Source organism: Saimiri boliviensis, chromosome 14, assembly GCF_048565385.1.
Source record: "Saimiri boliviensis isolate mSaiBol1 chromosome 14, mSaiBol1.pri, whole genome shotgun sequence".
NCBI lineage: Eukaryota > Metazoa > Chordata > Mammalia > Primates > Cebidae > Saimiri > Saimiri boliviensis.
In genome coordinates, this window is record NC_133462.1 from 10845645 (window position 1) to 10872841 (window position 27197).

General features: G+C 51.4%; 1 protein-coding gene across 4 annotated transcripts in view; it reads left to right on the forward strand.

Annotated features, from left to right (window-relative positions):
* The window catches only part of ZC3H4 (zinc finger CCCH-type containing 4), a 48328-nt gene that overhangs the window by 14455 nt on the left and 6676 nt on the right, over nt 1-27197 (forward strand). For all 4 annotated transcript variants that reach the window (XM_039465426.2, XM_074386139.1, XM_074386140.1 and 1 more), the window contains 11 exons: nt 3680-3899; nt 4209-4319; nt 6927-7149; nt 9482-9633; nt 10791-10887; nt 11010-11149; nt 11761-11874; nt 15183-15294; nt 15836-15945; nt 25499-25860; nt 26044-26387. In XM_039465426.2, the coding sequence (XP_039321360.2) occupies nt 3680-3899; nt 4209-4319; nt 6927-7149; nt 9482-9633; nt 10791-10887; nt 11010-11149; nt 11761-11874; nt 15183-15294; nt 15836-15945; nt 25499-25860; nt 26044-26387 (1985 nt within the window). The remainder of the gene's footprint in view (nt 1-3679; nt 3900-4208; nt 4320-6926; nt 7150-9481; nt 9634-10790; nt 10888-11009; nt 11150-11760; nt 11875-15182; nt 15295-15835; nt 15946-25498; nt 25861-26043; nt 26388-27197) is intronic.

Here is a 27197-nt window from a genome sequence, read left to right on the forward strand (position 1 = left end):
TCGCCATGTTGGCCAGGTAGGTCTCAAACTCCTGACCTCTAGTGATCTGCCTGCTTTGGCCTCCTGAAGTGCAGGGATTACAGGCATCAGCCCCCACACCAGCTTAGACGTGAAGTATCTTTGCTAAGCGCTTTTTTTGCCAAGCCCATGGTGTGTGCTGAACCCAGCATGCTTGTGGACCCTATGGAGTCGGCCTCTTCCTTAAAGTAGGCATCCAGATCTGTTCTTTGACCCAGCGGGAGGAGCAACCAGCTCTGAAAGATGGAAACTGAAACGCCCTGGAGCTTTGTCCAGGAGGCGAGGCGTGGCCTCTTCCCATTTCCTCCTGGGGGCCAGTTCCAAGTCATCTCTCAGGGTGGTTGCTTTCCTGTCCCCAAGGGCCCTGGCAGCAGATCGAGTGCTGCCAAGCCAGGCGTTGCCAATCCAGGCTCTGGGAATAGAGCATCCCTGCATGGGCCGCTGCGGCAGGCGTTTCTCCTGCTTGCTTGTCTCAAGAGAGTTTGGCAGGTCTAGATTGAAAAGATTAGCGCAGTGGGGCTTCCCTGACGTTTCTTGGGGGATTATGTCGCGGTCTATTAAGCGTGTTCCCTCGGTATTTAATCCTACTCTGACACGGATTTTGCCGGCGTTTGTTAAGTGGCACTGCTGGAACCTGGTTGCTGTTTTGTGGAGACTGTCTTCGTGCTGTCGTGCCGGTGGCCCACAGGATTCCCAGTTGGCTTGATTTCCTTCCTTCCTTTTTGATTTCTGTTGAACAGAGTCCGAAGAATATAGTTAAAACCTCGTATTCACACAGGACGTTTAGCTGGGAGGGCACCTTGAGTGTCGTGAGGGGGTACCCCCTAAGGTGACCATTGGCAGAGGTTAGCCTCGGGCTCGGAGAGGCTTGAGGGCATGACATGGCCAGATGGCACTGAGAGCGTATCGATCTGTTCATTGTCGCCATCTCGGTGCCCCTTCAAAAACCAGTAGCAATTTAACAACAAAAAATCCTCTATTTCTCTGCCTCTCAGCTCTAGAGAAACAAAATTTCAAGTAGACAGCCTGTTTTGTGAAAAGTTCTGTGGTTGATTCTCTTTCAGCCCAGACATGTCTGGAGCTGTTAATATTGATAATTTGCAGAATCCCTCTTGGACTCAGGTCTTTGTAGGGTGGATTTGAATGCTATACTTCTCTACCTTGGTGAGTTTATTTTTATTTTCTTTTTAGCTCCCATTTACAAAGTGAGTCCTTTCTAGAATCATTCTGGATCACGGTTAAGGCTCTTGGAGTTCCTTGGATGGTCTTTTGTCCTCTGCCCCCAGGTGTTTAGATGTAGGGTAGCCTGTACCTTCATCTAAGTCACCAGATGGCATTGGGACAAGGAAGGACCTGGGCAAGACTGTCGCCTACCGTGCCGTTGCATTGGACATAGAGGAGAGGGCGTGCTGAGGCTGCCATCTGCTCCGGCTTAGCCGACCCAGCCCTGAGGATCATGCACCTGCCTTATGGACCAAGTTTCTTGTCACTTGTGTCTTTTTCCTACGAGGGCTATGCAGAAAAGTAGGTAGTCAAACAACCTGGCAGATACGGCATTTAAAGTATTAGTGGCCTGGGTGGTGATGGTGTCCCTCAGCTTTATCCCTTCTAGGCTTAAGTGTTGAGAGTGATGTTGCTCTTAGCTTTTCTTCGTGCAACCCCGGCCTGTACACCTCCAGTCTGTCCTGGGACTCCTCCCACTTAGTCTGTCTATCCGTCTCTCCCTGCGTTTCTCTTGAGGTTTGGCCCTGGCCCGCCCCCAGTGTTCCCATCAGGGCGCCACTTCCCAGTGTCTCTGCACAGCTCCCTGGCGGTGGGAAGTTTGTCGTGTCACTGAGTAACAGCTTCTCCCTTGGGACAAAACCAGTTTCCCCAGTCTGGTGGCCCTTTTGGTGTGGGTGAGGCATCCAGTGAGGGCTGTGCCCCACGCTTGGTTTCTGTGGGCCGCACCCCAGCTGGAAGGCACCTCCCTTCTCAGGACTGTGGCCTGCGTCTCCGCCCCCTGCCAAGTTTGCTGGTCGGCGAAGCAACACGAGGCACACATGGGTCAGGTCACCTCTCTGTGTTGTTGCCTTTGAAGCAGCAGAAAGTTTTGTGTCCTGCATTCTGTTTCGAGAGCTGCCCTTGACCTCTGTCGAGGGATATCCATGGGGTATCTGTGGGGCTGGGCCACTTGGGTTTGAAATAGAACCTATCCCCTTTGAATTGGGAATGAGAGTTCACAGAAAAAGCGCCTCTTGAGGAGTTCCTTGATGTTTGGGTAGCAGCCTGGAGGCAGACAAAGGGAGAGACATGAGTGAAAGGACAGTGGAGGCTCCTGGGAGGAGTCTGCCCGCCGTGTGCGCCGGAACCTACAGGCAAGCGCCCTAATGCCCTGGCTCCCGCCTGACAGCTGCGGGCCTTTCGGCTCAGATCAGCTCCGTTTGTGGTTAGCCTTTTGGGGACTGGCCTCATGACGTTTTCTCCTCACATCACCTCTCTTTGTGTCCTAGTTAATTGAGATGGAAGGAGTTGGATGCTCTCACACAAGCCTTTTTGTGGTCATTCATGGGAAACTTTTGGGAAGCTTTTTAAAATTTTTCAAAAAAACTGTTTTTCCTTTACCAACTCCTGTACTGTGAGCACTGTGTCTGTGGGTTTGGCTCAAAAACTGGATTATTTTTCCCGCTGCCCCCTCCTGAACCCATTCCCTCCCCCTACCCCAGCCCATAGATATTTACATATACAGGGTGTCCACTGGGCAGGGTCTATCATGTTTAAAGTCCTTGGGTTTGGGGTGACCTGGGGGAGTGGGAAGAATATAGGAAGGGGAGCCAGAAAGAGTTCCCGGTACCTGGAGGTGAGTCAGAGGAGGGAGAGAAACCCGGACCAGTGTCATTATGAGGCCCACCTGGGACCCATCCCCGTCCTCCAGCTGCTCAGTGTCTGCCTGCCTCCAGCCCAGAGGTGTGGGACTGACGAGGGTGGGTCAGACTTGGTGACCTGGGACTCACAGCCTGTTTCCAGCGGTTCTCATTGGGCTTTTGTAATAAAGTACTTTACGGCTTCTCAGGCCGCAGCCCAGGCCTGCCTGCGGGTGTGCCCAGGTAGCCCCTGTTTCAGAACCACAGCCACCACCCTCAGCCTCAGGTGGCACTGATGCCCAGCTCACGGGTCCAGGGCTCGGCAGGGGATCCTGGGCCTGGTAAGGAGGGGATGCGGGTCTGTGCTCCCTGGAGAGGCACTTCTGTGGTCAAGCCAGGTGCAGAATTGCTTCAGTTGCTTCCAGTAGAACTGTGTGGGTTTCTGGACTGTGGGGCTTCCTGAAAGTTCTACAGCATGAAGTGTTGTGAATCCCCAAGAGGGGCTTTTCCCACTTCCGTGACCTCAGCACCTTGTTGGTTTCTTCTAAGAACACTAGTCCTGTTTGGAAATCTGGCGTAGATGTGTCCTGGTGTTGGTAATAATGTCCTTAAACTCCTAACCCTCCCCCAGCCAGGTTAGACTAGAGCAAGCATAGTTCTTCTGGGGCAGGATAAGGGATGGAACAAGAGGCCATGGCCCGCACATCCTCCCAGGGTCTCCTCGCTCACAGCAGCCAGGCCCTCGGTTCTGTCAGCCTTGGCCAGCCCAGAGCCCTAGGAGGTCTCTCAAACCCTGTGGCTTTGGGGTTGGTTTGTAGGGAAGATGGAGAGTTGGAAGAAGGCGAGTTGGAAGATGATGGGGCAGAGGAGACCCAGGATACCTCCGGAGGGCCCGAGAGAAGCCGGAAAGAAAAGGGGGAGAAGCATCACAGTGATTCGGACGAGGAGAAGTCTCACAGGAGACTGAAGCGGAAACGGAAGAAGGAGCGAGAGAAAGAGAAAAGAAGGTCGAAGAAGAGGAGGAAGTCCAAGCACAAAGTAGGTCCGGGATTCACTGGTGCCACCCCTGCCTGGCATGGGGCCTGGCTGAGAGCCCCAGGGGCTGAGCTTTTGCTGTCCACCCCAGAGGGCACTCTTAATGCTTTTGCTTATCTCAAATTGGAGAAAGACCTTTCTTAAAAGAGTTGGTAGCTTATGCTCCGTTGCCACTAAGTGCCCCAGGTGAGGTGTTTCGGGTGAAGCCCAGAACCCTGCGGCACATGCCAGCATAGCTTGTCCCGAGGCTGACTACGCCTGAGTGGCCTGCCTGCAGCAGGGTCACTGAGTCTACTTCCCCTGTCGTTCCAGCGCCACGCTTCTTCTAGCGATGACTTCTCTGACTTCTCAGATGACTCGGATTTCAGCCCCAGTGAGAAAGGGCACCGCAAGTACAGAGAGTACAGCCCCCCGTATGCGCCGGTGAGTGACGGGTGCGCTCTGCTGAGCTCAGGGGCCGGGAGGAGTCGAACTGCTTGCATTTCTTGAGCTCTTGGCAATGTTCTGGGCATTTTATGTGGATTTCAGTCCTGGGCCATTAGCTATTGGTTTAATCCCCGTTTTATGAGTGAGAAAACCGAGACTTCGTTTCAACAAGGCACACTGGGCAGCAAAGCAAGACCCCTGTTTCCACAAAAAATTTAAAACAATTAGCCAGCTCTGCCTGTAGTCCCAGCTATTCGAGAGACAGAGGTGAGAAGATCCCTTGAGCCCAGAAGTTCAAGGTTGTAGTGAGCTGTGATTGGCTTCTGCACTCTAGCCTGAGTGACAGAGTGAGACCCTGTCTGAAAAAGAAAAGGAATTTTCAACAAGCTTGCACTGCTCTGAAGTAGAGAAGCTGAGATTTGAACCCAGGCCCTAGCTGACCTCCATCATGCTCTTGAGTCTCCTCTGTGTGGCCTTGGCAAGGCTCTCTATGTCTCAGAGAAAGATGCTGACTGGTCCACGTCATGTCTGGTGGACTTCCAGTGTTCAGAAATGACCATTTATGGGAAATAGTCGAGAGAATGAAATGTTCTCCACTGGTCAGTAGGCAGAGATTAATACTCGCCCATTGTCGCTCTCATTTCAAGCAGCAATTTAAACTATTTGTTCAGTTTGTACCATTTCTTCCCCAGAAAATTCCATAAAAGAAAAGAAAATCTTCCTTTTATTACTTTACCCAGTATTCCTTGGCTCGTGAGTCTCCAGGTTTGGATGAGAAATGATTTTTTTATTTATTTATTGAGATGGAGTCCTGCTCTGTTACCCAGGCTGCAGTGCAGTGGTACAATCTCAGCTCACTGCAACCTCCATATCCTGGGTTCAAACTATTCTTCCGTCTCAGCCTCTCTAGTAGCTGGGACCACAGGCACGTGCCACCATGCCTGGCTATTTTTTTGTATTTTTGGTAGAGACGGGGGTGTCACCATGTTGGCCAGGATGGTCTCGATCTCCTGACCTTGTGATCTGCCCGCCTTGGCCTCCCAGAGTGCTGGGATTACAGGCGTGAGCAATGCACCTAGCTAAAGTTAGTAGGTCTTTAAAGCTGTCCCAGGTATCCCGTGACTCAGCAACATTCATCACAACAGATGATTCATTGTCCAATACTGTAGTTGAGATTCATCTACTGGTGTAGGTTTGGACTTGAAACCTGAGGGATGCAGGAAGTGGAGGAAACATTGCATGCTTTTTTTGAACTAGAGCTGGAGGCATTTTAAAGATCTGTTAAAGTACTTGTGTGTGTGTCTGTATCTAGCTGTATTTTGCATTGTCCTGTTTTTCTGTAATACAGATTTTTTTAATTAATAGATTTTAAGCTGGGCGCGGTGGCTCACGCCTGTAATTCCAGCACTTTGGGAGGCCGAGGCAGGTGGATCACGAGGTCAAGAGATCGAGACCATCCTGGTCAACATAGTGAAACCCTGTCTCTACTAAAAATACAAAAAATTAGCTGGGCATGGTGGCGCGTTCCTGTAATCCCAGCTACTCAGGAGGCTGAGGCAGGAGAATCACCTGAACCGATGAGGCGGAGGTTGCGGTGAGCCGAGATCGCGCCATTGCACTCCAGCCTGGGTAACAAGAGCGAAACTCCGTCTCAAAAAAGAGAAAAAAAAAAATTAATAGATTTTATTGTTTATTTATTTATTGAGATGGGATCTCACTCTATTTTTCAGGCTGGAGTGTGATCTCAGCTCACTGTAGCCTTGAGCTCCCTGGGCTCAGGTGATCCTCCTGCCTCTGCCTTCTAAGTAGCTGGAACCATGTGTGCCTGCCACCACACCAAGGCTGATGTTTGTATTTTTGGTAGAGATAGGGTTTCGCCATGTTGGCCAGGCTGGTCTCAAACTCCTAGGCTCAAGTGATCTGCCTACCTCGGCCTCCCAAAGTGCTGGGGTTACAGGCGTGAGCCATCGCGCCCGGCGATACATTGTTATTCCTTATTGTTGTGTAGTTCTTTGGGTTTTGCCCAGTGCACACTTCATTGTTATATATTTACCTTTACTCCATTGTCTGGATATACCAGTTTGTTATCCATTCACCTGTTGAAGGATGTCTCAGTTGGTTCCATTTTTATGAATGTCTTTAACTTCTTCTAGTACCACTTGGCATTACCACACTTTAGAAAGCATCATTTGAGGCGGCTGTCTAGCCTGGCTGCCAAGCAGGCCGTTAACTGAATTCCCCAGCCCTAGGAACACTGTGACTGAGCAGTCCCCCGCCCCCTGCCTCCCAGGCCCCTCGCCGTGCGCTTGCTCTGCACCCCTAGGAAATGCTCCCTTCTCCTCCCTCTCTTTCCTCAGGGATTGGGAGTCTGTGGTTCTGTTTTGTTTCAAGCTCTGGCCCTTTATGAAGAACAGAAACACCTGGGCCCACTGCTTCCCCCACTCCCTGGGATGGAAACCAGTCCCCAGAGGGGACCAGTCCCACGTTCTCCCAGGGACAGTAGCCCCACCCAGACGTGCCAGTTTAGGGAATGGGGGGATCTTTGTAGTCTGCACCTGTAGGCCTGGGATCCGGCTCACCTCGTCTCCCATCTCTGGGACACAGTCCCATCAGCAGTATCCCCCGTCGCATGCCACGCCCCTGCCCAAGAAGGCGTACTCCAAGATGGACAGCAAGGGCTATGGCATGTATGAGGACTACGAGAACGAGCAGTACGGGGAATACGAGGGTGACGAGGAGGAGGACATGGGCAAGGAGGACTACGACGACTTCACTAAAGAGCTGAACCAATACCGGCGTGCCAAGGAGGGCAGCAGCCGCGGCCGAGGTGAGCCTCACCCTGGCAGTTTCTCCTCCGGGGAATCGGAGCCACCGAGGCTGACCCAGACAACCTGGCCTCGCAGAGCCTCAAGTCTGGTCACTTAAGAGTTGGGATAAATATATGAAGAAGGGCCAGGACTGACACGGGCATGGCACAGAGGACCAGAGAGATCACCCGCTGAGCTGTGGTTGGGGAGGTACCAGGCTGGTGTGAGGCAGGGAGAAGGCTAACGTGCCTGAAGGGTCACTTGCTGGTCAGCTGCAGGGGAAGAGGGGACAGTTTCTCCCTCACTGGGGCCAGGGTCACCGACAGCTGGCTGCCCCACCCTCAGCAGTGTTCCCACATTCTCCCAGCCCCATCATGTGACAAGGTGTGACTGCAGTCCTTGCCACTGCCACACCTCTGAACCTTGAACCTTCGTCCTTTGGGAGGTAAAGGAGGGTTGAGCACCAGAGACATAGTAACCCTGACTGGCCTGTTAGAACTGTCTCAGCCTGCCTGTAATCCTAGCACTTTGGGAGGCTGAGGCAGGCAGTTCACCTAAGGTCAGGGGTTCTCAGGTTTTCGAGCCCTGCCTGAGGCCCAGATTCTTGTTTGAATAGCTGCTCATTCATTCGTTCTTCTAGCAGTCTTTCTTGGACAACTTCCTGGGACAGCTCTTGTGTTTTGGGGAGACCCTAGACCAGTGCCGTCCAGTAGAAATAGAATGCAAGCCACCAATGTTGTTTACATTTTCTGGTGGCCACATTTAAAAAGTGAAAAGGACACTGGATAGTCCTAGCTACCTAGGAGGTAGAGGTGGGAGAATCACTTGAGCCCGGGAGTTGGAGGCCAGCCTGGGCAACACAATGAGACCCCATCACTCTTTGTTTATTGGGAGACAGAGTCTTGCTCTTACACGCATTTTTGCAGTGCAGTGACATGATTTTAGGCTCACTGCAGCCTCCACCCTCTGCCTCTCAGGTTCAAACGGTTCTCATGCCTCACTCCTGCAAGTAGCTGGGATTACAGGCATGGACCACTGTGTCCCGCTTATTATTATTATTATTATTATTTTGAGATACAGTCTCACTGTGTCTCTCAGGATGCAGTGCTGGGGCACCATGTTGGCCCTCTCCAACCTCTACCCCACAGGTTCAAGTGATTCTCATGCCTTAGCCTCCCCAGTAGCTTGGATTACAGGCCCGTGCCATCACACCTGGCTTTTTTATTTTTAGTAGAATTGGCTTTCACTATGTTGTCTAGTCTGGTCTTAAACTCCTGAGTTAAGGCAATCTGCCTGCCTCAGCTTCCCAAAGTGCTGGGATCACAGGTGTGAGCCACTGCGCCTGGCCTAATTTTTTGTATTTCTAGTCAAGATGGGGTTTCGCTATGTTGGCCAGGCTGTTCTTGAACTCCTGTCCTCAAGTGATCTGCCCAACTGTGCCTCCCAAGGTGCTGAGATCATAGGATTGAGCCACTGTACTTGGCCACTCTTTCTTTTTTTTAAGTGAGGGAGAAAGTGAAACCAACTAAACTAATATTGATAATCTATTTTCAGCCTAATATATTTTAAATCTTATTTCAACATGGGATATTTTATATTCTTTCTCACTTGTTCTTTTTTTTTTTTGGTGAGACAGTATCTCCCTCTATTGCCCAAGCTAGAGTGGTGCAATCTCAACTCACTGCAACCTCTGCCTCCGGGTTCAAGCACTTATCCCACCTGAGCCTCCCGAGTAGCTGGGATTACAGGAGCATGCCACCATGCCCTGCAAATTTTTGTATTTTTAGTAGAAATGGGGTTTCACCATGTTGGCCAGGCTGGTCTCGAACTCCTGACCTTAGATGATCCGCCCACCTCAGCCTCTCAAAGTGCTGGGATCACAGGCGTGAGACACTACACCTGCCCCCCCACTTTTTTTTTTTTAAAGAAAAAAAAAAACTCAGTCTTTGGAGTCCAGTGTATGTTTTGGATTCTTGTTTAAATTACAAGTCCAAACTACAGGGCAGGTGTTGTCAGACTTCAAGGCTAGCATCTTGTAGTTTGGACCTGCCATGTTAGGTGCTCATTAGCCTGTGGGCTGATGTTTGTCATATTGGACAATGCAGCTCTAAGTGGACAAGTCCCTGTGAGGAAGGGGAGTGAGGACTGGAGCAGCTATGTGTCCAGCATGCTGAAGGGCCCCCATTGAGAGAACCAGGGGTTCAGTAGCCTGCCTGGGGCATCTGGGAAGGCTTCTTGGAAGAGGAGGAGGAGGCCAAGGTGATTGACTTCAGGAGCAAAAAGTGGGTTGTCTTCTTTCTTGCTGGTGGCATCTGCTCCCACTGGAGGCTCACTGTCTGAATCTCCATGCAGGCAGCCGAGGCCGGGGCCGGGGCTACAGGGGCCGAGGAAGCCGTGGAGGATCACGAGGCCGTGGCATGGGCAGAGGCAGCCGAGGCAGGGGCAGAGGCGTGGGAGGAGACCACCCAGAGGACGAAGAGGATTTCTACGAGGAAGAGATGGACGTAAGGTTCCCTCTGGTCCTGGGGATGTCAGGGTGAGGCTGGTGGGTTCTCCGGGCCATGAGTAGTGCTGATAGAGGCTGTGAGGCTAAGGTAGGAGACACGTGGCCCTTCTGAAGGAAAGAAAGCCTCAGAGGGCGGATGTATGTGATTAAAATGTTTATTATTTTGGAATAGATAAAACCTTGATGTGGTTTAAAGCAAAAAACATATTGGCCAGGTGCAGTAGCTCAAGCCTGTAATCCTAGCACTTTTGGAGGCCAGGGCGGGCGGATCATAAGGTCAGGAGATTGAGACTGTCCTGGCTAACATAGTAAAATCCCTTCTCAGTGAGCCGAGATTGCGCCTCTGCACTGCAGCCTGGGCAACAGACCAAGACTCAGTCTCAAAAAAAAAAAAAAAAAAAGGGCTGGGCGCGGTGGCTCACGCCTTTAATCCTAGCACTTTGGAAGGCTGAGGCAGGTGGATCACCTGAGGTCGGGAGTTCGAGACCAGCCTGACCAACATGGAGAAACCCTGTCTCTAAAAAAAGAAGAAAGAAAAAAAAAAAAGGCCAGGTGCGATGGCTCACACCTGTAATCCCAGCACTTTGGGAGGCTGAGGCGGGTGGATCACAAGGTCAGGAGTTCAAGACCAGCCTGGCCAATATTGTGAAACCCTGTCTCAAAAAACAAAAAAAGAAAGAAAAAGAAAAGGTATCACAGGATGTACTGTGAAAAACATCCCGTCACTAGAGCCAAGTTTCCTGAGAGTCCTCTAGAGACATTTTTTGCCTGGCCAGCCAGGCACACGGCCCTTTATCCCTGCCCGCGTTTAGGAGGAGGAGTTGCGGGTGTGCTGCACCTGCTGACCTGGTCCTACCAACAGGCCTTTCACACCAGTCCACGGCCCGCTGCCCACTTCCTCTTGGAGCCACACAGCGATGTGTTATGTAGGGAGAAGCTGTGCTGGGTTTACCTGTTGGTTCGGGTTTTCAGAGTGAAGACTGCAGGGGGAAGGATTGGGACCACCTGCCGTCAGGCCGTGTGGTGACAGATTCCTTTGTGAGTGCCCTGGGTGGTCACTGTCCTTCAGAAAGGGGCAGTATGTAGGTGGGGACAGCGCTCGTGGTTCTCTACCTGACGCTGTCCTGCCTTCCTGCCCTCCTCTGCGGCTTCCAGTATGGAGAGAGTGAGGAGCCAATGGGAGATGATGACTATGACGAGTACTCCAAGGAGCTAAACCAATACCGCCGCTCTAAGGATGGCCGTGGCCGAGGTAGGCAGGGTCCTGGAGGGGGCGCGTTGGGTGGGGCAGGGATTCCAGCAGCTGCTGGAATTGAGTCGGGGCAGGGGCGGGGGGTCAGGTTCAGCAAGCTGTACGTCATCTTCCCTCCACAGGGCTAAGTCGAGGCCGTGGCAGGGGCTCCCGAGGCCGAGGGAAAGGGATGGGCCGGGGCCGAGGCCGAGGTGGCAGCCGAGGAGGGATGAACAAGGGTGGAATGAACGATGACGAAGACTTCTATGACGACGACATGGGCGTGAGTTGACTCCACTCTGATCTGATGTTTGGGCCAGGGTCCCTTCTTAGCCTCTTTATTCTCTTTAATGAGTCCTGTGAAGCTGATCCTGTCCCCTTGCTGCCGTCAGCCACCCCCGAAAGGGCTGGCCAGCATTAACCAGCATAACCAGCGATAACTAGTGTTATCCTGGACAGATGCGTGCTGCTGAGACCCTCTGTGTTTCAAACCATGTCATTAGCAGCACCTGCACGCTGCAGCCCTACCTAACACATCTCTGAGGTTCAGAAGGTTCTAGATGAACGATCCTGTTAGGCGTGGAGGGTTTTGCCGGGAGGCCCATGCCGCCACATGTAGGTGTGTTGGAAATGTTCCTCCACAGGTGTGTGGAACTTGAGGCTTCAGTGGCTAACAGCTCCAGGTGCTAGAGCTTTTCTTAGCTGGGCACCAACACCCTAAACCGTGGGGCTCAAATACGCACACAGCCTCGGTGTTAGATGCAACCTGCCCATCTATGCTCTTAGGAGCTCTTAAGGGATTCCTCATCCCCTTCTCCCAGGCTTCTCATTAACCCCGACCCCATCTCCTCCTTTCCCTTTCATCCCTCTTCACATCCACACTGTCTGCTGCAGGACGGTGGTGGTGGTGGAAGCTACCGGAGTCGTGACCATGACAAGCCCCACCAGCAGTCGGACAAGAAAGGCAAAGTCATCTGCAAGTACTTCGTGGAAGGGCGCTGCACCTGGGTAAGGAGCGCTGAAAACCCTGGGTGCCTCTAGGAGGCCAGCAGCTCCCAGAGGACACCAGCCTCCCAGAGGCTTCCAGAATGTTGTGCAGCTGCAGTAGGGTGGGTGGGAGTGACTGTGTGGTCCTTGTCCTTGTGGACACTTGATGGTGCTGAGAGCTGCCTGGGGGCCTGAAAGACTGGTTACTTTTCAGAATGAGGGGGACCCACAACAAGATGAGTGTTTTTGGTTTTAGGGGAGTTTTTTTAGCCGAAATTTTCAACCATATAGCCTGAAATGTAATGATGAAGGTTGATGTGAATGCAGAGATGTTGCTTATCCTGGTTAAGTTACTGAGCTTCAGGATTTCAGAGGGAATGATTAAAGCATCCAGATAGAAGAGGAGGGGAAGATGAGGTTAACCTTGGACTTCACAGCAGAGTTCAATGTCAGAAGATGGACCAGAGTTCTGAAGGAAACAAGTGTAATAACCCAGAGTTAGTTTAGCCGCCAGCTTATCCCAGTGTTAAGGCGGCACCAGGCACCAGCAGATGTATGCTCAGGGCACAGTGCACCCCTGCAACTGTCTTGGAAAGAAACAGATGCCTCAAACAAATAATGTTGTGTATAAAATAGTTTTTTTTTTCCTCTGAGATCGAGTCTAACTCTGTTGCCCAGGCTGGAGTGCAGTGGCGTGAACTCAGCTCACTGCAACCTGTGCCTCTTGGGATCGAACAGTTCTCATGCCTCAACCTCCTGAGTAGCTGGGACTATAGACTCACACCACCACACCTGGCTGATTTTTGTATTTTTGGTGGAGACAGGATTTCGCCATGTTGGCCAGGCTGGTCTCAAACTCCTGACAGCAGGTGATCCACCTGCGTTGGCCTCCCAAAGTACTGGGATTACAGGTTTGAGCCACTGTGCCTGGCCAGTATTTCTTTTTTTTTCTTTTTTTTTTGAGACGGAGTTTCACTCTTGTTATCCAGGCTGGAGTGCAATGGCGCGATCTCGGCTCACCGCAACCTCCGCCTCCTGGGTTCAGGCAATTCTCCTGCCTCAGCCTCCTGAGTAGCTGGGATTACAGGCACGTGCCACCATGCCCAGCTAATTTTTGTATTTTTAGTAGAGACGGGGTTTCACCATGTTGACCAGGATGGTCTCGATCTCTTGACCCCGTGATCCACCCGCCTCGGCCTCCCAAAGTGCTGGGATTACAGGCTTGAGCCACTGCGCCTGGCCCGGCCAGTATTTCTTATTTAGTTATAATTTATATTCTTTTAAGAATCATAAAATATAGGCAAAAACAAATGACTACACTCTGGGCAACATAATGAGACCCCCATCTCTTTAAAAAAAATAGTTTTTTTAAGCCCAGTGTGGTGGCGTCCGCTTATAGTCCCAGCTTCTAAGGAGGCTGAGGCAGGAGGATCTCTTGATCCTGGGAGATCAAGGCGGCAATGATCTGTGTGTCACTGCGCTTCAGTCTGGGTGGCAGAGTGAGAACCTGTATGAGAAAAAAAAAGGCTGGGTGCAGTGGCTCACGCCTGTAATCCCTGCACTTTGGGAGGCCAAGACGGGTGGATCACCTGAAGTAAGGAGCTCGAGACCATCCTGGCCAACATGGTGAAACCTCATCTCTACTAAAAATACAAAAATTAGCTGGGTATGCCTGTGTAATCTCAGATACTTGGGAAGCTGAGGCAGGAGAATCACTTGAACCTGGGAGGCAGTGAGCCAAAATCATGCCATTGTATTCCAGCCTGGGTGATGAGAGCAAAACTGTCAAAAAAAAAAAAAAAAAAAAAAACCGGAGAGAGAGAGAATAGGCATTTCTAAGAGTTAGGGGGATGGATCAGCTGCTGTCTTCAGTTCAAGTGATGGTGAGTGATTCCTGAGGACTGAATGATGAGGGCTGGAAAACACAATTCTGGATTTCACCCAGGTGTTGTGTTCTTGATCGTGTTCAGCTAGAAATAAAGGAAAGCTTAACTCTATTGGCTTCAACACATAGATGTTTGTTTCTCAGAACCAGGACTCTAGAGCCGGGTGGGCAGTACCTGGCAGTGCAGTGGTCAGGGTACCCTGGGGACCTAGGCTCCTTCCTGCTTACTATTCTGCCATCTTTAAACCTGTGGCTTTTGGCTGGGCATAGTGGCTGAGACCTGTAATCCCAGCACTTTGGGAGGCTGAGGCTTGCAGATTACTTGAGGTCAGGAGTTTGAGACCAGCCTGACTAACATGGAGAAACCCTATCACTACTAAAAATACAGAATTAGCTGGGTGTGGTGGTGCGTGCCTCTAGTCCCACTTACTCGGGAGACTGAGGCAGCAGAATCGCTTGAACCCAGGAGGCGGAGGTTGCAGTGAGCCAAGATCACACCATTCCATTCCAGCCTGGGCGACAAGAGTAAAACTTCATCTCAAAAAAAAAAGTAAATAAATAAATGTGACTTTTGTCCTCATGGTTACATGATGGCTTCTGTGCCTCCTGGCATCACATCCAGGTGCTAGGAGGAAGAGAAATGGACAAAAGGATTTTCTTTAAATTTAGGAAGTGACCAGTCTTTTTTTTTTTTTTTTTTTTTTTTTTTTTGGAGACGGAGTTTCGCTCTTGTTACCCAGGCTGGAGTGCAATGGCGCGATCTCGGCTCACCGCAACCTCCGCCTCCTGGGTTCAGGCAATTCTCCTGCCTCAGCCTCCTGAGTAGCTGGGATTACAGGCACGTGCCACCGTGCCCAGCTGATTTTTTGTATTTTTAGTAGAGACGGGGTTTCACCGTGTTGACCAGAATGGTCTCGAACTCTTGACCTCGTGATCCACCCGCCTCGGCCTCCCAAAGTGCTGGGATTACAGGCTTGAGCCACCGCGCCCGGCCCTAGAAGTGACCAGTCTTAATGGTTCATGCCTATAATCCCAGCACTTTGGGAGGCCAAGGTGGGAAGATCACTTGAACCCCGGAGTTTCAGACGACCTTGGGCAACATAGTGAGATGCTGTCTCAACAAAACATTTCAAAACATATTTGTTGGCTTGGTGATGTGGGCCTGTAGTCCTAGCTGTGGGAGGATCAACTGAGCCCACATGGCGAGGCTGCAGTGAGCCATGATTGTGCTGCTGCACTCCAGCCTGGGCAACAGAGTGAGACCCTATGGGCAACAGCCTCTGGGCCCTGTGCTTCCTAGACCTGTCGTCCTTTCCCAGGGGGATTTGTTTCTGTCCCTGGCCCCTCCATGCACCAGCAGTGACAGTATTTCTTCCCTGTGCACATAGAAGTAAGCGAGAGCTCCCCACGTCACCGCCTTACGTTTTCATTGCTTCTCTTCTAGGGAGACCACTGTAATTTTAGCCATGACATTGAACTCCCAAAGAAGCGAGAACTGTGCAAGTTTTACATCACTGGATTTTGCGCCAGAGCCGAGAACTGCCCCTACATGCATGATATCCTTTGGTGCCAGCATCTGGTCTGAACGAGGTGCAGAACTTCTCTGTTCCTTCACGGTAGTAACAGCTGACCTTCTTTTGCTGTGCTTCCTCTCTCTGTGCCAACAGCTTTCTGTGTCTCCATCTCATCTAACGCTCACATCCGCCCTCAGAGGGCTCTGCCTTTCCTGTCCTTCCAGGGAGTAAATGGAGATGCACATGGTTCCTGTTCTGTCTTCTATGGGCTCCCAAGACTGGCCCATACCGTCGCCTGAGATTCTTCCAGGGGCTTTTATACCTTGGGCAAGTCGTTTAACTTCCTCAGTCTGGTTGACAAGCTGAGGACGAAGCCCCCAACCAGTGTGGTAGGGGAGGAAGTGGTCTGCATTCTGGAGTGCCAGGGTCTCTTCATGGGTCTGCTGCCAACCCATTGAGCAGCCCTGAGCACCTACCCTCACCTTTCTGGGTTCAGTTTTCTTATCTCCAAAACAAAGGGAGTTGGATTCTGCCTTCGGGAGGGTTCTGTGAGGTGAAGCATTTACCTTAATTTGCCATGAACGCGATTTCCCGTGTAAGCTGTACCACACCACAGGGAACTGCATCAATGGTGACGACTGCATGTTTTCTCATGACCCTCTGACCGAAGAGACCAGGGAGCTCTTGGATAAGGTAATGTGCACCCCAGGCCTCAGTGCTGTAGCCTGCCTGTCTAGCCTCTGTAGTGCCCAGCTGAGTTTATTTGGAGTTGGGCCATTCTAAGGAGGACATGGGGACTGTGTTCTCTTCTGCAGGTAATTGAGGTGGGCACGTGTCTTGTGTTAGGCCAGTACAGGCTGCTGCTGTTTGCCTGTGGAAAAGGCTAAATGAAAGGAATACTGCCTGATGTGCTTCCAAGCATGGATTGTGATCTCTTAGCTGTTAGAGAGAGCCCGCAATACACAAAGATACACAAATCACCTGTAACCCCAGCACTTTGGGAGGCTGAGGTGGGAGGATCGCTTGAGCTCAGGAGTTCGAGACCAGCGTAGGCACATAGTGAGACATGAGACCTTGTTTCTGCTAAAAATTAAAAAATTTGGATGGGCTGGGCACAGTGGTTCACACTGGTAATCCCAGCATTTTGGGAGGCTCAGGCGGGCAGATAACCTGAGGCCAAGTTTTCAAGACCAGCCTGGCCAACATGGCAAAACCCCATTGCTACTAGAAGTATAAAAATTACCCAGGCGTGGTGGCACATGCTTGTAGTCACGACTGCTCAGGAGGCAGAGGTTGCAGTGAGCTGAGATTGCACTACTGCACTCCATCCAGCCTGTGCAAGAGTGAGACTCTGTCTCAAAAAAAAAAAAAAAAAAAAAAAAAATGCAGGCCCGGTGCAGGGGCTCACTCCTGTAATCTCAGCACTTTGGGAGGCCAAGGCAGACAGATCATGTGGTTAAGAGATCAAGACAATCCTGGCCAACATGGTGAAACACCATCTCTACTAAAGTAGAAAAATTAGCAGGGCTTGGTGGCACATGCCTGTAGTCCCAGCTACTCAAAAGGCTGAAGCAGGAGAATCGCTTGAAGGAGGCGGAAATAACCGTTGAGCTGAGATTGCGCCACTGCACCACAGTCTGGGTGACACAGCGAGATACTCTGTCTCAAAAAAAACAAAAAAAAACATTGACCACTGGCTGCGGTGGCTCACGCCTGTAATCCCCACACTTTGGGAGTCCAAGGCGGGCAGATCACAAGGTCAAGTGATTGAGATCATCCTGGCCAATATGGTGAAACCTTGTCTCTACTAAAATATAAAAATCAGCTGGGCGTGGTGGCGTGTGCCTGTAGTCCCAGCTACTTGGGAAGCTGAGGCAGGAGAATTGTTTGAACCCAGGAGGTGGAGGTTGCAGTGAGCCGAGATTGTGCCAGTGCAATCCGGCCTGGTGCCTGGCAACAGAGCAAGATTCTGTCTCACAAAAAAAAGGCCAAGTGTGGTGGTGCATGCCAGCTACTTGGGAGGCTGAGGTGGGAGGATCTCTTGAGTCCAGGAGATCCAGGCTACAGTGAGCCATGATCATGCCACTACACTCCAGCCTGGGTAACAGAGCAAGACCCTATCTCAAAAGAGACACAAAAAACCCAAAGATATACAAAGAAGAGGCAAGGGTTGTATTTTGGTGGAAAAGTCAAACGTTTCTGTGCAACTCTCAGGGCCCCCCATTATGCATTAGAGAAAGTAGAGAGAAGCTGGGGATCCAAAAGAGGGGGCTCCCTTGGGGGAGGTGTCAGGGCTTCCCCACTAGCTGGGTGACATTTGAAACTCATCCTGGCATTTGTTGTCCTCCCTGAGGAGTCTGGCTGAGGACTCTGGGTTAGGGTTAAATACCCAAATACCAGTCCTGGGTTTCCCAGTTCATCTGGGGATGAGCAGGTGCGGGAACCGGTATCTTTTATAATGAAGCTTTCCTGCCTGCCTTCTAGTTCACAGAAGGTTCCAGATTGGCTGTGTTTTGAGAATGGAAAGGATCAAGGCATCAGCACATCTGCCAGCTTCCAGAATCCATCCGTCAGTGACTGTCTTGTTAATGATTGTTAGGAGCACCCTGTGAGGGCTATAGGGAAAGCCCCGTGCAAGCAGACGTAGGAGAACTCCACTCCCTATTGGCAGGGCGTCTGTAGGAAAAGGCCAGTCCCTCTGGGGAGCCTGCTGCCCTGGGGTTTTTTTGTTTGTTTGTTTTTTGGGTTTTTTTTTTTGAGACGGAGTTTCACTCTTGTTACCCAGGCTGGAGTGCAATGGCGCGATCTCGGCTCACTGCAACCTCCGCCTCCTGGGTTCAGGTAATTCTCCTGCCTCAGCCTCCTGAGTAGCTGGGATTACAGGCATGCGCCACCATGCCCAGCCAATTTTTTGTATTTTTTAGTAGAGACGGGGTTTCGCCATGTTGACCAGGATGGTCTCGATCTTTTGACCTTGTGATCCACCCGCCTCGGCCTCCCAAAGTGCTGGGATTACAGGCTTGAGCCACCGCGCCCAGCCCTTGTTTTGTTTTTTGAGATGGAGTCTCACTCTGTCATCCAGGCTGGAGTGTAGTGGTGCAATCTCAGCTCACTGCATCCTCTGCCTCCCTGGTTCAAGTGATTATCCTGCCTCACCCTCTGGAGTAGCTGGGACTACAGGCACCCGCCACCAAGCCCAGCTAATTTTTGTATTTTAGTAGAGAGGGGGTTTCACCATGTTCATGTTAGCCAGGATCGTCTTGATTTCTTTTTTTTTCTTTTTTCTTTTTTTTTTTTGAGACAGAGTATCGCTCTTGTTACCCAGGCTGGAGTGCAATGGCGCGATCTCGGCTCACCGCAACCTCCACCTCCTGGGTTCAGGCAATTCTCCTGCCTCAGCCTCCTGAGTAGCTGGGATTACAGGCACGTGCCACCATGCCCAGCTAATTTTTTGTATTTTTAGTAGAGACGGGGTTTCACCATGTTGACCAGGATGGTCTCGATCTCTCGACCTCGTGATCCACCCACCTTGGCCTCCCAAAGTGCTGGGATTACAGGCTTGAGCCACCGCGCCCGGCCGATCGTCTTGATTTCTTAACCGCATGATCTGTCCGCCTCAGCCTACCAAAGTGCTGGGATTACAGGCGTGAGCCACCCCACCGGGCCTGCCCTAGGGTTTTGTACAGTATGTACCTGGAGTCTGAGCTGTTTGATCTGGGAAGCAATGGCCAGAGTGGCCTGACTTCTTGAGAGTACTCGACAATCTCTGACTGAGGTCTGCCCCCTGCTGGAGGCTCTAAGTTTGTGCTCCAGGACGGTGCTGCCCACAGGAGCACCACAGAGTCACTTTGTTCATTTAAAAATTTCCAGTAGCCACGTTTAAAAAAAAAACATGAAACAGGTGAAATTAAATTTTGTTTTTGAAATCGAGCCTCGCTCTGTTCCCCAGGCTGGAGTACAATGACACCATCTCTGTTCACAGCAGCCTCTGCCTCCCAGATTCAAGCGATTATTGTGCCTTAGCCTCCCAAGTAGCTGGGATTACAGGGACCTGCCTCCACGCCCAGCTTTTTTGAGAGGGAGTTTTGCTCTTGTGACCCAGGCTGGAGTGCAATGATGTGATCTCAGTTCACTACAGCCTCCATCTCCGGGGTTCAAGTGATTCTCCAGGCTAGAGTACAATGGTGTGATCTCTCAGTTCTCTGCAACCTCCACCTCCCAGGTTCAAGTGATTCTCCTGTCTCAACCTTCTGAGTAGTTGGGATTACAGGCGCCTGCCACCATGCCCAGCTGATTTTTGTATTTTTAGTAGAGAGGGTTTTCACCATGTGTGTACTTTCAATGGCTAGAAAAAAAAATTTTTTTAAGTGGCATTGAGATTACATTTGATCTCCGTCGGCTTCATAGAAAGTGCCTACTTTTGAGCTCGTTAAAAGTAAATTCTGTGTCAAGAAATGTTTTCTGAAAGCAAAACTTGATGTTTGCCAAAGTTAGACGGTTGTAGGTTTCTGCTTGGGAATAAGCACAGAGACTCCTTCCCTGAAAATTTGTACCTTCTGAATTTATCTGAGTTCTTTAAGCAGCTCTTGGCATTATAACTATATGTTTTTGTGTGTTCTCTTTGGTACCAATTTTTCTTTTTTTTTTTTTTTCTTAGTTGGAATTTCACTCTTGTTGCCTAGGCTGGAGTGCAGTGGTGCAATCTCGGCTCCCTGCAGTGTCCGCCTCCTGGGTTCATGTGATTCTCCTTTCTCAGCCTCCTGAGTAGCTGGGATTACAGGTGCCTGCCACCACGCCCAACTAATTTTTGTATTTTTAGTAGAGATGGGGTTTTACCATATTGGCCAGGCTGGTCTTGAACTCCTGACCTCAGGTAGTCCGTCTGCTTCGGCCTCCCAAAGTGCTGGGATTATAGGTGTGAGCCACCATGCCTGGCCTCCATAGACATTTTGAAAGCATCAATATCATGCATGCCGTGTTATAGGTTAGAAATGCTGTCAAACCAGGACAGAGCATCCCAGAGTCCAGCTGTGATGGGAAGAAAGCAAAAGTCACAGTAGCCATCTTGGAAGGGCTTAGATTAACCCTGGTGAAAAGTGTGGGGTATCCACCGTTGCCTTCCTGCTAAGACAGCTATGGCCTTGGTCCATCAGAGCTGGGGACCCCTTCAGGACTAGGCCCTCGGCTGGGCGTGGTGGCTCACGCCTATAATCCAAGCACTTTGGAGGCGAAAGCAGGCGGATCACCTGAGGTCGGGAGTTCAAGACTAGCCTGACCAACATGGTGAAACCCCATCTTAATTTAAAAAAAGAAAAAAAGAAAAAAAAAAAAAAAAAAAAAGGACTAGGCCCTCACAACCCTTTCGTGAAGCGTTTGTGCTCTTTTACTCCTCTTCACCCTCTTTGTCTTCAGTTTTATTTTCCCGATTCTAGGTGATGTTTCTGTCTGTCTGGAAATGTCTGTTTTCAGCCATCACTTCCAGGTTTGGAAACTTGCCTGCATTTGGTGTTGGTCATGATGCTTATGTGGAAGCAGGTGGTTAAGAATAACAGAGAATTCCAAGATATACCAAGTTTCATCTGTTTGTAACATTTTGCCCTATTTGCCTTATTTTTGTGCTCTTACATTTTAGTCTATACGTGTGTGCATATCTTTTTTTCTTGATCCACTTTACAGTGAAATGCATATGTCAGGCCGGGCGCGGTGGCTCAAGCCTGTAATCCCAGCACTTTGGGAGGCCGAGGCGGGTGGATCACGAGGTCGAGAGATCGAGACCATCCTGGTCAACATGGTGAAACCCCGTCTCTACTAAAAATACAAAAAATTAGCTGGGCGTGGTGGCACGTGCCTGTAATCCCAGCTACTCAGGAGGCTGAGGCAGGAGAATTGCCTGAACCCAGGAGGCGGAGGTTGCGGTGAGCCGGGATCGCGCCATTGCACTCCAGCCTGGGTAACAAGAGCGAAACTCCGTCTCAAAAAAAAAAAAAAAAAAAAAAGAAATGCATATGTCATACCTTTATCTTCAGTACCTCAGTTACATGTAGATTTCACCTAGTCAGGTTTATTAAGCACAGTTTATTTCCAGCAAAATTCTCCCTATTTAATATATAGTTCTATGGGTGTTTTTTTTTTTTTTTTTTTTTTTAATTGTTGTTGTTTCTCAGACAGTCTCACTCTGTCGCCCAGGCTGGAGTGCAGTGGCGCAATCTGGGCTCATCGCAACCTTGGCTCACCTTCTGGGTTCAAGCGATTCTCCTGCCTCAGCCTCCCAAGTAGCTGGGATTACAGACATGCACCACCACACCTGGCTAATTTTGTATTTTTAGTAGCGACAGGGTTTTTCCATGTTGGTCAGCTCGAACTTCTGACCTTGGGTGATCCACCCGCCTTAGCCTTCCAAAGTGCTGGGATTACAGGCGTGAACCACCATGCGTAGCCTAATTTTTTTTTTTTTTTTTTTTTTTAGACAGAGTTTTGCTCTTGTTACCCAGGCTGGAGTGCAATGGCGCGATCTCGGCTCACCGCAACCTCCGCCTCCTGGGTTCAGGCAATTCTCCTGCCTCAGCCTCCTGAGTAGCTGGGATTACAGGCACGTGCCACCACACCCAGCTAATTTTTGTATTTTTAGTAGAGACGGGGTTTCACCATGTTTACCAGGATGGTCTCGATCTCTTGACCTCGTGATCCACCCGTCTCGGCCTCCCAAAGTGCTGGGATTATAGCCGTGAGCCACCGCGCCCGGCCAATTTTTGTATTTTTAGTAGAGACTAGGTTTCACCATGTTGGTTGGGCTGGTCTCGAACTCCTGACCTCAAGTGATTTCCAAGCCTCGGCCTCACAAAGTGCTGGGATTATGGGCATTAGCCACTGCACCCGCCCATATAGTTCCATGAGTTTTGACAGAGATGTTGAGTTATGTCACCACCTGACAAGATGGATGTAGGAAACCCATTCTTTCACCCCAGAAACTCCAGTGTGTCCTTTATGGTAAATGCCTCTCCACATCTCCAGTGCCTGGCAACCGTGGATGAGTCTGTCTTGTGGTTTTGCTTTTTCAAGGAAGTCATATAAATAGAATTGTGAGGTAAACAGCCTTTAAGAGTTTGTGTATGTGTGCGCGCACACTGCATCTGTCTTCTTGCACTTGGTATGAAGCCTTTGAGATCTCCCCGTGTTGTTGCAAGTACCAGCTCGTTACCATTTGTGACTGTGTAGTGCCCCGATGAGTGGATGATTAAGTTTGTTTATCCAGGCATCTGTTGACGGACATTTGAGTTGTTCCCAGTTCAGGGCAAAAGCTTAACATGGTAACCAGCAACCTGGAGCTTATTCACATGGCCTGATGGGGCTCAGCCCACATGCCTCTGCACCTCTACTAGTCGCTTTTTGCTTGCAGAAGGTGGCTGACTTTTGGAAACTCCTGTGATCACTGAGAGTCTGTCTTGGCTAGATAGGTTTTGGCATCCAGCAGGATGCTAGTGGTCTCAGCTAGTGGTGCTTGTCTTTGCTGGTGAAGGGGGCGGGGACAGAGGTGCCCTCCTGGGATCTGTGCTCGAAGGACCGATGGGCAGTTTGGGTTCACTCTGCAGTTGACTCCATGGTGGAGTCAACCAGTCAGGGCCTGAGCTTTCTCAGAACCCTGCCCTGGACCCAGCCTCTGGAGTCCAGGGAGTGCGGGGCAGGTTGTGTTGGTTTGTGTTCCATGCTTAGCCGTTCACGCGAGCAGTCTCTGTGCCTTGTGTGTGACAGGCACTGAGGGTGGTGCGTCGGTCCTTGGGCAGATGCTGATGACCCATGTGGGTCAGGCCATGCCCAGCAAGTGCAGGCGTCCAGGACTCTAGCAGGGCTCTATTGGCGAGGCAGGTATTCAGGAGGCTCTGTGAGGAGGTGAGCCTGGCAGCCCCAGGGTGTTCAACAGTTGGGACTAAAGAGGAGGAGGTGCAGGGTAGCAGAGGCAGCGCAAGCCGTGGCGGCACACACTGTTGAGGAAGGGCCCTTGGGCCAGGAGTAAGTGAGCTGACGGCAGTGCTGAAAGCAGCAGTGCTGGGAGCCGGTGCAACGCTCGGGGCTCCCTCAGCAAGACTCATCTCAGGTGATGTTGCCCACACTCCGCGGGGAGAATGCGGATTCCGCCTCCACGGGTGCCCCTGTGGTGCTGGTTCACACGCTGACCACACCTGGAGTAGCTGGGCTCAGAGGGACAGAGGGGTTCCACCGCGCCATTTACACGCCTCCTCCATGAAGCCACATTCTTGCTGGAGCCTGGGGTTCCAGGGTCCACGTACTAATAGCTAGGAGAAATGAAAGCTTCGAGTGCATAATCCCCACCGGAGGGTCCTGTGTCTGTGACCCCTGCTGCTCCCAGGCAGAGAGTCAGGACTAGTTTATCCTGACCCTGTTAGGATAAGTGTTAGGGCCCACTGAGGGATCTGTGCTGGGATCCCCAAGATGACCCAGAGCAACTTGCTTGCGGACTCACAGCCAAGATTTTACTGCAGTGAACGGACACAGGCAAACTCAGCCACGGGACTGGATGTGTGAGGGCGCCTGGAGGAAACAGGCACGTGCTCTCAGAGTCCTCTCGCCGTGTGAGTCTGTTTGCAGGAGCTGTCCAGCAGGGGCAGGTCCACAGAGACCAGAAGCAGAGTGGCTCTTGGGCTGGGAGCAGGGGGCAGGTAGTGATTGCTTAGTGGGTACATGGTCTCTTTTAGGGGTGATGAAAATGTCCTAGAACTAGGTAAAGGTGGTGGCTGCATTAATCATGCACTTAATTTTTAAAATTTTGTTTATTTATTTATTTTTTGAGACAGAGTCTTGCTCTGTCACCCAGGCTGGAGTGCAGTGGCATGATCTCCGCTCACTGCCGCCTCCGCCTCTTGGGTTCAAGCAATTCTCCAGCTTCAGCTTTCTTAGCTGAGATTATAGATGTGCGCCACCGTGGTCAGATAATAGAGATGAGGGTTTCACCCTGTTGGCCAGACTGGTCTCCAACTCCTGACCTTGTGATCCACCCATCTCAGCCTCCCAAAGTGTTGGAATTGCAGGCGTGAGCCACTGTGCTCGGCCTATTTTTTTTATTTTTGAGACAGAGTCTGGCTCTGTCGCCCAGGCTGGAGTGCAGTGGCGCAATCTCGGCTCACTGCAACGTCTGCCTCCTAGGTTCAAGCGATTCTCCCGTCTCAGCCTCCTAAGTAGCTGGGATTAAAGGTGCCCACTACCACACCCAGCTAATATTTTTGTATTTTTAGTAGAGATGGGGTTTCACCATGTTGGTCAAACTGGCCTGGAACTCCCAACCTCAGATGAACTGCCTGCTTCAGCTTCCCAAAGTGCTGGGGTTACAGGCGTCAGCCACCACACCTGGCCTGATTTAGTTATTCTTTTTTTTTTTTTTTTTGAGACGGAGTTTCACTCTTGTTACCCAGGCTGGAGTGCAATTGCGCGATCTCGGCTCACCGCAACCTCCGCCTCCTGGGTTCAGGCAATTCTCCTTCCTCAGCCTCCTGAGTAGCTGGGATTACAGGCACGCGCCACCATGTCCAGCTAATTTTTTTGTATTTTTAGTAGAGACGGGGTTTCACCATGTTGACCAGGATGGTCTCGATCTCTTGACCTCGTGATCCACCCGTCTCGGCCTCCCAAAGTGCTGGGATTACAGGCTTGAGCCACCGCGCCCGGCCTCCGATTTATTTATTCTTGAGACAAAAGTCTCCTCCATCGCCCATGCTGGAGTGCAGTGGTATGATCTCAGCTCACTGCAGCCTCTGCTTCCCAGGTTCAAGTGATTCTCCTGCCTGAGCCTCCTGAGTAGCTGAGACTACAGGCATGCGCTACCCGGCTAATTTTTGTATTTTTAGTAGCGATGGGGTTTTGCCATGTTGGCTAGACGGGTCTTGAACTCTTGGCCTCAAGTGATTTGCCCACCTTAGCCTCTCTGCGTGCTGGATTACAGATGTGAGCCCCCAAGCCCAGCCGTTCACTTTAAATGGTTAAACAGTACACTTTGTTATGTGTGTTTTGCCACAGAACAGGAAAGCACCCCCTGCTAGCTGGTCCCTGAGAGTGGAACAGAGGTGACTAATGGTGATGTTTGTTACAGAGCCATGGTGGTCATTCGCTTTATGCCTTAAGATCTCAAGGTCCTTGTATTGCGGACTTTTCCTCATAAACTTCAGCTCTCAGTGCTGGAGAGGGGTTTCCAGCCCAACCCCTGTCCACACCTTCTTCTGTTCTGTCTCACCTGCAGATGTTGGCCGACGATGCAGAAGCAGGTGCCGAGGATGAGAAGGAGGTGGAGGAACTGAAGAAGCAGGGCATCAACCCCCTGCCCAAACCACCCCCTGGCGTGGGCCTCCTACCCACCCCACCTCGGCCCCCCGGCCCGCAGGCTCCAACTTCTCCCAATGGCAGGCCCATGCAGGGTGGCCCCCCACCCCCACCTCCTCCCCCTCCCCCGCCGCCAGGGCCCCCTCAGATGCCCATGCCAGTGCATGAGCCCCTGTCCCCGCAGCAGCTGCAGCAGCAGGACATGTACAACAAGAAGATCCCCTCCTTGTTTGAGATTGTGGTACGGCCCACAGGACAGCTGGCTGAGAAGCTGGGTGTAAGGTGAGTGCCCTGGGCTCCTGTGGCAGGCCAGGGCATGCTGTCCTGGGCCCAGCCAGGCTTCTCTTGGCAGGACAAGCCTGGCTGGAGCAGGGTCTTGCCTCTCTGCCTAGCTGTGGGAGTCCTGGTCTCTGGCCAGCGCCCTCCTTTGCAGCTTCTCTCACAGGTGCCTTTTTCCTCTTCTAGGTTCCCTGGACCTGGTGGACCTCCAGGGCCAATGGGCCCTGGGCCCAACATGGGACCCCCTGGGCCAATGGGTGGTCCAATGCACCCTGACATGCACCCCGACATGCACCCCGACATGCATCCTGACATGCACCCCGATATGCATCCCGACATGCCAATGGGCCCTGGCATGAATCCTGGTCCACCCATGGGCCCTGGTGGCCCCCCAATGATGCCCTACGGTCCTGGAGACTCCCCACATTCTGGAATGATGCCCCCCATCCCGCCAGCCCAGAACTTCTATGAAAACTTCTACCAGCAGCAGGAGGGCATGGAGATGGAGCCGGGACTCCTGGGGGATGCAGGTATGCGGGGCTCCAGGCGTGGCTGCATGGGGCTGCGGGCTTTGCACAGTGCAGTAGAGTTGGGGAGATGTGATTTCTCTCTCTTCGTCCAAGTCTCTTTGAAAGCATGACTCCAGAGTCCATCTGTGTCCCATTTAACAGTTGACTATTCTCAGTGACATGGGATTCATTATTCTATTGAGGAGGAAAGGAGTATCCTGTTTATCATCAGTATAGGGTTTTTTAGTTTTGCAAGCTTTTCTGGAATCGGAAGTATGGGAAGGTAGAGGGAAGAGAGTGCAGGGGTGTGAGGCTGAGAGGACTCGGTTGGTCGTGGCCTGGCAAGAGCCACCTCCTTCCAGACAGTTCTTGGCTTGGAGCTGCCAGTGTCACCCCAGAACTCCGGGTTCTGTCCTCATTACCAGCCCGTTTTCCTTCCTCCTTGCCTTTATTTTGCATTTGTAACAAACATCCAGTGAGCAGAGGGAGTTAGATAATGCTGTAGCCGTAGGACATGCGGTATGCAGCCCTCCGGAGGAGGAGGGCCAGGCACGGGAGGCCACCACTGTCCTTGCTCAGTTGCCTCTTGGTAGAACAAGGCAGGTGGCAAGCGTGTAGATAGAGGAGTTGGCTCCTTTCAGTGCTGGCCATTGTTAGAAAAAAAAGGTGGGGTACCATGGGGGTGGGCCACAAGGCTCAGTACCTCCATGGGGATGGTCACAAAGGTCTCTCTGAGAAGTAAAGCAGCACTCACGATGTGAGGAATGATGGGACCTCCGAGGGCAGCAGGTGGGGGCACTGTGTGGACCTGGGGCAACTGCTGGCGGCTGT